Below are 9,489 nucleotides of genomic sequence, written 5' to 3' on the forward strand. Positions count from 1 at the left end.
GAAATGTAAGAAGCCAACGAGTGAGGCTCAAGTCAGAAAGTGTTTCAACTTTTATAAGGGGATCTTTCCAGTGATCTGCAAGCCCAACAAGAGTCGAACCGGGATAGCAACAGTCACCGTTTTTTTTTTGTTTGTTTCCCATTCCGAACAAAACAAGCTGATGTAGAAAAAAAAATACGGGAAGGTGGTCGAGCAGAGCAAGACGCAGGTAAAATTACCTGTAATCATCATCGTCATTATCATTGCGGGGTGGTGGATCGATCAGTGATGATGATCACGGCCGGTGCCCGTCTCGCTCTTACTCGCACGGAACGACGATCATTCGAACACTTGCCGCTGCTAACCATAGCGAAAAATGAAATGTTATTTGGTATTGGTTGGTTTTGGGATCTCCAGTGTGCCGCGTGCATGTCTGTGTGTAGAAAGAAGTTGAGGTTGTAAAGTTGAGAACCGTCCACCTACCGTAGCAGAGCAGTAAGGTGGAAGGCACAGAAACTCCGGTGGTACTTTTACCATTCTTTTTATCCAGGATGTACATAAACGCCGATATATAGAGCCGCACGAGAAAATTATATGACTTGAATCTGTACTTATATCATACAGAAATTTTACGCTATCTTTTGTCTTAAGTGGGCACTCTTGTAGCACTCGTTATAACCTAACGCACATTTGCCACTTTCGGTTATAATAAAATGAAAATTTAAAGCACTTCCCGGGAAGTATTTGATCGGTATTGGGCAACATTCGAACTGCCATTTACGTTATTCCATTATCCTTGCACTTGTAAGTAGCATGTGTTTGGAAAAAAACCCGTAAAATTTGACTGGTTCATATATCTAAGAAAAAATTAAACAAAGTCTTACAATCTACGCCAGACCAAACGTCAATCTGTTGGAATCAGTTTCATGTAATAAATTTTCAACAAATGATTCAACATTTCAGCAGTGTGCTTTTTGACAGTTTTGTATTCTATTAACTTTTTCGGTGTATGTCGTCGGTATGTATCCATAGCCTACTTTGTCGGCCTGTCAAAAATCTGGCAATGTCAAACAAAATTTGTTACAGTTGATGAAACTCCCGCCGAAAGACAACGATTTTTCGCGTGTCAGCACAAGCTTCCAAAGAATTGGTAGCGAGTGTCGGTTGGAAGACGATTAGGAAAGGTAAAAAAGAACGTACAACATGTTTCTCAATAGACTCTAGAAGAGCTAACCGCTTTTTATCACCGCATCATAGAATTTCAGTTCTTCTACCGACAGGCATTAAATTTTGTTCGTATTTCTCGGAAGAAGTGGGAAAAGCTTCGTCATAAAAAAGAACCTGTAATCCCCTGCCGCTCTTGCTTCGTTGTCACGACACTTCGACTTGACTGAACGAGGGAAGCGAACCTGGTACTGGTAGTGGTGATACATCACGGGGAAGGTATTTTATGTACGAGCAGAGAGAAGCGACGATTCAGCGAGACTTCAATCCCACCATTTGTACAAGCCATGAACCCCTCTTTTGCCACTTTGTAAGACGATGGAAGGAGGCAATCGATGCTGCCGATCATCACGAAGAACCGTCATCATCACCACCACACGGTGCGCAAACACCAATGTGCAGGTATCTTCTTAGTTCGTGACGGTGACCCTCGTTCCTTCTCGATTTTCCCACTGCTGCCTGCCGTCTCATCCGGTTCACACACAGTGAGAGAGTGAGAGCAAACAAACCAAAAAAAAAAATTAAACAACATCGCGCACCTAACCACCAACCGACACCAGAAAGGGATTTTATTTTTGCAGTAAAATAACCCTTGCCGAAGGAAGAAATATTTGCCCGACACCACCAACCAGAGGTTAACTCCGGTTATTTGGGGCCAAGCGAACCTTCTTAAATCCCCCTTCCCAGCTTCCCCGGAATGGAAGGGAAAAATGAAAGCACATTTCCTGGTTGGGGTCTTTGGCAGTAAGTAAGCTCGTCTCGAAATGGGGTCAATCAGCGGCCAGGAAAAGAGCTGTGCGGGAAAAGATTTTGCGTCTTAATTTTTCTTTTGTTAATCTGCTTGCATTTTTTCACCAGAAGATATGCTTCCCTTTCGGTGAAATGAATAATTGGGGAAAGTTAGAAGAAGCAAGGAATTTGTTTCGAAAAATCTTGCTTTTAAGAAAAAATCCTAGACCATTTTGATTTACTTCAAACGACAATTTATCATATTATCGGCCCTTCCAATCATTTGGAGGACAGCAGTTTAAAATGAATTGCTAGTGCTACTTCGTAGTTCAACATGAACCGCTAAACAGTCGTAAATTTTGCCCAGATGCCTTCCATAATTGGAAGTGTCTACTTTCGAGTTCGAGGAAGAGCTGCTAAATACAGTCATAGTGTTTGAGAAAACAGCATAACTACTATTAATCGATCCTAAAATTTTCAAGTCATTCGTCGTGAGTTAATGATCTTCCAAGAAGGCATATTCAGCTACTTTGGACTTGGAATGGTATGGCAATCCTTTTTTCTAATTCCTTAGAAGCTTCGAAATTTCTGCGATGTGCCCTTTTCCGGATTTTTTCGAATTATCTGTATGGCCTTTTGTGGACTCAAGTACAGTTTTGGTTGATAACTCTTCTAAACAAGATCAAACATTTTTAATTTGGTTTTGAGTGGATGTGCGTGGGAGTTGAAATCTACTGATACTTCTTTTCATTTTCTGAAGGCTGGGATAAAGTTCTATGTTATTTTTTTTATCTTAAGTTTTACTTTTTTTATGAAGGATTGTTTGAATCGATCGCTTGGAATATCCATTGAGCTTTCTAATATTTTTTCTTTTTTATTGTGCATTTTTTCCCCAGGGACATGGTTTTTCATGGCAACATTCTATGGCTCATATGGTAAAAAGATGCTATTTTATACTGATGGGAATTATTTGAAGGGTAACGTTTAATTCTCTCTGTATTGGTTAGCTTTCTATATAATTCGAAAGATAGATTTTCTGCCTCCCTCATGATCAGGATCAAGGATAGCTTTTATCGTATCAAAGAACGCTCACTGGCAACTCTTCACACGATTGAATCAGTGCCATCAAAGAGAGACGGATATCATCGCAACAAAAAAAAACCCGGCATGACTCATTTAACATAGAATCGACACCAGCGCGAGAGCGAATTTCTCTCGATGACATGTCTGAGATTCAAATGTTAGCACGCTGCTGTGGGGATCCTCTCTGAAGCAACAAACTGTCACTTATTCTCGTTTCGCGATCCGATTCTATACAGGCAGTTGATAATTGCGATAGAGTCATTTTACTATTGCCGATTATTCTAACTATGTGCATATAACCTTTGTATAAGTTGTGTCTATGGTCTGTGAATGCTCCACACAAGGGTTTTGAAATATTTTAACCTAGTATGATAATCATCAAGTTGAATCATCGATTCGATTTTCTGCGATAATTGTCAACTTGCGATTCTCTCTTGGGAAATTCCACACAGCAACGATCATTATCAGACTGTAATTTTTTTCAAGGTTGTGAAATACTCAGAGTATGAAGTGGAGCGAAGAAATGTAGAAAAAATCGCTCACGGTTCATGCATTGAGAGACTCGAGTTCTTGTAACATCTTCTACCGGATTGAAAATGTTGTATACAATATAGATAGCAATATAGCAGCTTCTGTCAAATTTTCGGCAATCACCAACACTGGTCAGGATATTTAAGAACCTACAAAAATACAACACAGTGGGCCGTATGAATAAAATGTAGTAAAGTCTGTTGTTTGTAGTATCTTCTCAAAAACATAGTCCACAGAGTAAAACAAGTTTGGTTTGGTTTTAATTTCTCTACTCAACTTCATCAGCAAACACACGAGTAGCAACCTCTGGAGCTACCTACCGAAAAATTGTAGTAAATACTACATGTTCGAACGTTGTTGTGTAGTAAAGTCTCTGCTTTTGACAGGAACGTGATCCACATGTAGCATTTACTACCGAAATTCAAGCATGCTACGTTTTATTCATACGGCCCAGTATTTACTGGAGATTTCACCAAAATTAATTCAATTTTAGAACAAAAGTGAGATTCGTTTTTGTCACAATAATCGTTCGAACATGACAAATGTATTAGAAAGTTGGAGTTTTTTCAAATTCAAAACAATTTCATATTTATATTGATTTATGCTGCTTGCAACAATAATTGCTAGAAGAACACAACTTCTTACAACCTGATACCATTCGAAGAAGTTTGTCGAGATAAGTAAATTTGTGTGTGAAAAATAATTTCAATAATTTTTCTCGAGAATGGTTGATTTATACAAACTTGAACTCATATGAACAGTCCTATGCTCCCATATAAGGTTTCTGAATTTCATTCAGATCCGATTTATGGTTCCGGATTTACAGGCTGATACATGTAATGAAATTAGAATAATGTCACTCATTTTGCTCGTAGATGGCTGAACCGAATTCGTTTATCTAATATTCAAATGTATGGCCTTAATGTCCAATAAAAACAGCTTGTTAAAAATTTCACATAAATTTATCGGGTCCGCAGATTTTGAGAGTCCATGGCCAAATAAACTTATTTCGGTTTTACCGGTGTTCGGTTTTCGATCTCGGAAGGCACGCAAAGATTTCTCTAAGATGGCTACACAGAACCGGTTTTCTTGGGCAAAATGAAACAATGCCTGAACGTCATTTTGAATAATAATAATCAAATCATAATAGTTTGGGTCCCGGCTCATTGCTCCATTCCAGGCAATGAAAGAGCCGATAGTTTAGCCAAACGTGGTGTTATTGAGGGTGAAATTTATGAGAGACCGATTGCTTTCAACGAATTCTATAGCGCGTCTCGCCAAAGAACACTTGCCAACTGGCAAGCTTCTTGGGATTAAGATGATCTGGGTCGGTGGATGCACTCAATTAATCCTAAAATATCGACAAAAGCATGGTTCAGGGGACTGGATGTGAGTAGGGATTTCATTTGTGTGATGTCCAGACTCATGTCCAATCACTGCACGTTAGATGCACATCTCCTTCGAATTGGACTTTCAGAGACTTTGTGCTTGTGGTGAAGGTTATCGCGATATTGATCATGTCGTTTGGACATGCGTGGAGTATCGTGATGTCAGATCTCAACTAATAAATTCCTTGCGTACTCAAGGTAGACTATCCAATGTCTCAGTTCGCGACTTTCTTGCTTGTCGTGACCTTACATACATGAAACTTCTTTATCATTTCATTAAGTCCATTGGAGTTCTGATTTAAATTTTATTTTATGTTAGACTCCTTTCTCTTCCATAAGTTCAACCAATACCCAACTATCTTATATTGAATAAAAGTGATGAACTGATACAAACAAACCTGAAATAGTTATAAGATCATGTACAAAATAAATGTGTTTTATTTAATGTAATTTAAAATAATGTATTAGGTTTAAAGTACTATGTATTGTGGATGCCACGGCGAAGAAAAACTGGAAAAATATTAATTTCAAGAATATTTTTTTCATAAGCTTCATAACCATTAGAGTTTGTAACCAAACAAACCATTGATAATTCCATTAATAATTTGCTTAGATTTTCGCTAACTTAAATTCAAATGTAGTATATCAATGTAGTAGTATTATGCAACAGAAATCTTCAAAACTCTTTTCTAAACTTTTTTAAATTGTTGTATTTGGGGGGAATTATACAGAAGAAAATGAATAAAATGAGAAAAGCATCATTACACCACTAGATGGATTAAAAAAGTTTTTTTTTCAAAAATTTGGCTGTTTGGGGAAATCACTAGTACCAAAGATAAACTCAAGATAGAGCAGTATGCGATTTCTGATGTATCATTTGAATAGGACCCCTCGATGAGCTCGGTTCACTGTCAGTTTCAGTCTTTTGCAGCAAAACAACAAGCGTCTGATCGCTACATGCGTCGTCACTATGACAATGATTGTTTATGTTTGGAAAAATAATAGATTACAGTATGAACGATATCGAACAATTTTGCCTTATATCCAGTGATTATTACAATAAGAAAGTAAAAACTATTTAGAACTATTGCCTAGAATTTATTTGGATTGTTATTTATTCATTCTATGAAGCATTAAAGTCAGTTGTGGCAAGAAATCATTATTTGCTGAATGTAAATGTATGTCTGCTTATTTCCTAACTGTTTCCATGGCATTTTGTCGGAACTAGTCGACGCTTATTAACGGAGGGTCAATAAAATTACATTAGTACTAAACCAACTGGTTCACGATTACTGACCTAACATTTTTCAATGAATCGTATGGGAGATTATAATCTCAAGTTTATCTTTGCTAGTACACACATTTTGGTAGAATTGTTCATTATTCCACTAGAACCATTTGAAAATAATGGCCAAGAAAAATTGGCCCTTTTCAAAAGACAGCAGAGATCGATTGTGGAAAAACTAAGTATGCAATGTGGCGTTTCGTGACAAAATCTTCTATGTTCAAAATGAGCTAGCTTTAGTAAACTTCTAACAAGTTTCGCCCAGATTAAAGGGTGACTTACTTGAAGTTTGTGTCACCAAAAACTGTTCATACAGAACAAGACCATAATCCAACAAACACAAAAGTGTTCCGAAATTCCGATTTCCACAGCATTCAATATTTCTGAGCCAACAGTATTCCATATTATAACTACAACACTTTTGAAACAGTTAACAACAGTTCACAACAGCAATTCTTTCAGGATTATTATCATTCGATGGCTAATTTATCCTCCATCGCAAATGATTCAATCATTATTCTACAGTCGAATGATCAGAGCATCATGCCTCAGCATGATTTATTTAAATTTTTATTCCATAGTCGAAATGCGATGTATTTGCTTTGTGCGAAACATGCTCTATATTGAATGATTTCAATCTTTAGCGTTGCAGTTGTTTGTCGAATAAAAACTTTGAAGATAAAGACGTTTGTATAGCTTCGGTATATATTCCTCCAAGAGCTCGAAGTACGATTTTCTTGTTCGGTCAATTCTGAAGGTAGCAGAACAAACCCAGATTAAACGAAGAGGAAATTTCTCAGAATCTAGAAAGTTTATTGCTATTGGACACAATTCGTCTTGCCAAGAAGCGTAGCTGCTGGAGATATTTTGTGGAGGGTTTGTCTAGAGAAACATAAATGAGTACCCTTTGGAACACGATCAAACGAATGAGAGATAGTGACGCTGGCAGTGAGAGCGAGGAACAGTCGAATCGAAGAATGTTTAACTATGTAAGAAAGCTTGCCCAGATTCTATTTCCTGCATAGAAAATTATCCGCGAGTCTTCTCCAAATAATGATCCTATTGGGAGTCACATTTCAATTATGTAAAAAGCTTTAAACACTTATGTCTTGCAACAATGATGCTCCTGGGTTAGACAGAAACTCAACTTGGCGAATTCGGCCTAACCTCGCCTAAAAGACGCTTATGGAAATTGTTCAACAGGTTTCTTGAGTAAAATGTTGGTCCACCTTAGTGGAGGCAAGTGAAAGTTATTGCGATTCAAAAGTTGGGCAAACCATCTTCCAATTACAAATCATTGCAATGTTGTCTTGCATTCAGAAATTGTTCGAAAAAATCTTGTTCGTGTTGACACTCAGTTTGTCTTCCGTAAAAATAAAGGAACAAACGATCGACTTGCAGTGCTTTCAACTTACAAGTTGGGTATCTAATTATCTATGGCGAAAATAGAGCTGTTCGTAGTTTCAAGGAAGCATGATTCATCGATTGTCTCCAATCGTTCTGCGCTAGACTTCAGAAAGTGGAAATCATAACCGAAAACTTTTAGCAGCTTTTACTCGAAATCATTGATGAGCATAAAAAATTATTTCCGATTAAGATATCCGACGAAATCTATCAACCTTCCATTTCAACAAAACAAGCTTGACTCTATAACCGAATTGTCTAAACGATTAGAAAGTCTATCAAAAAACTTGTATCGAAGAAGTTAAAAAAAAAAGTATCCTTCCCCTTACTAAAAAATACGTCCAATCGTTATGGAACTAATATTCCATTCTCGAAAACATCGAATTTATTACAATCTTAAAACTGAAATACCTTAGGTGTGATGCATCCGTACGATCCGAGCACATCGTTCTCGATCGAATCCGTCTCCCGGTTGTTGTAAATCACCAAACCACCGCTGCCGGCCCCGTTCAAGCCGGAACCGTTTCTACCGGATTCGCCCGATCGGGGCGATGCCAGTATCGCACTCTGTCGAACGCGATTCACAACGGACGGAGTGGCACACTTTCGCTTCTTGTTTGAATACTCGTGTGATTCCATATCCCGCAGGTTTTGCACCGTGGGTTCGGCACCGTTCAGCTTCGAAACGCTAAACGCCATCCATTGCTCGACGAATTCGACCGGGTCGTCGATGTCGTTCCGTAGGCAGATTTCTATACCTTAATAACAGGGTGATGGGGAATTAGTAATCGATGTCACGCCAATTCCCAGTGACGAGAAAAAACCTTACTCACATTTGTTGGCGACCTCATCCGAGGGTTCAATTCCAAGCTCGTCGAACTGCTCTTTTATACTCTCCAGCGACACCATTTTTCTGTTTTCGAGCTATAGCACAAAATTATACTTCACGTGAAATCAAAACTTTCTTTTAAAACTATACTAAAACAAGATAAAAACGAAAATATACTCATAAATTCGTGTTGTAAATAACAGCACGGCTGACGGTGGTAACACGAAAATGGCGCGAAAGCGATAAACAAAACAGACGGACGGTCGTCGTTCGTCGCTTTCGGAATTTCGTTTCAATCGTTCCGGAACGAAGAAGAATGAAAAAGATGACAGTTGAAGCGAACGAACACTGAGAAAAAGTAGCATTCCCAAGTGGTTCCAAAATCTTACACTGATGAAAAACGAAGCATGTTATATAAAACTTCACTTAAATGTATTTCAACTGTTTTTTTAAGAAGGGTAAATAGGTGAAAAACGTCGATGAATGTTTCGATTTTGGTTTCAATTCCTATGCAGAAATTATTGTATATTCTCAAATCAATTTTCGATATATCGATGAACTGTTGGTTTATCTTTAAAAGGTATGCAATTTGTTCCCACTTTTTCTCTATATATTGTTTACTTCTATGCTTCCTGTGTGAAATATGAAGTTACGCCCTCGCACTTTTTTCCTGAAATTGGGTGGTTTCTGCGACCTAAGACAAACCTGCGGGAAATTTATAGTGCCATTTACTATTCCAGCAGTAAAAAGTTTTGAAGCCATCTAAAACAATGTATTTTCAACTACAACATTATAAAAGTCAGACAAAAAATGTCTTTAAATTCAAGTTATAATGATTTTTTTTCACTTCGTTTCAATTTCTTATCATTTTGGTATACAGATGCTCAATACAGATTTTCTATCCTCCGATACAGATTTACAGTTTTTTCTCCAAAAAATGCAGTTTCAAATGTGGCAATACTGGTCACAAATGCGAACGAGGAAAGAATAATTCTGGGATAAAAACACTTCAATGTACTTAATAATGAATAAATAAA

The 9,489-nt window shown here is 37.6% G+C and overlaps 1 protein-coding gene across 2 annotated transcripts in view; it reads right to left on the reverse strand.

Annotated features, from left to right (window-relative positions):
• LOC131437238 (DNA polymerase alpha subunit B) overlaps positions 1–8,677 on the reverse strand; it is a 57,637-nt gene extending 48,960 nt beyond the window's left edge. Inside the window, exons 1-2 of one of the 2 annotated variants that reach the window (XM_058606455.1) lie at positions 8,457–8,677; positions 8,035–8,381 (exon numbers count right to left, since the gene is read on the reverse strand). In XM_058606455.1, the coding sequence (XP_058462438.1) occupies positions 8,035–8,381; positions 8,457–8,532 (423 nt within the window). In that variant the 5' untranslated portion in view covers positions 8,533–8,677. The remainder of the gene's footprint in view (positions 1–8,034; positions 8,382–8,456) is intronic. The other variant, XM_058606464.1, reaches the window with a different exon arrangement.
• Between the last annotated feature and the right edge of the window lie 812 nt (positions 8,678–9,489).

This window comes from Malaya genurostris, chromosome 1 (genome assembly GCF_030247185.1).
Source record: "Malaya genurostris strain Urasoe2022 chromosome 1, Malgen_1.1, whole genome shotgun sequence".
NCBI lineage: Eukaryota > Metazoa > Arthropoda > Insecta > Diptera > Culicidae > Malaya > Malaya genurostris.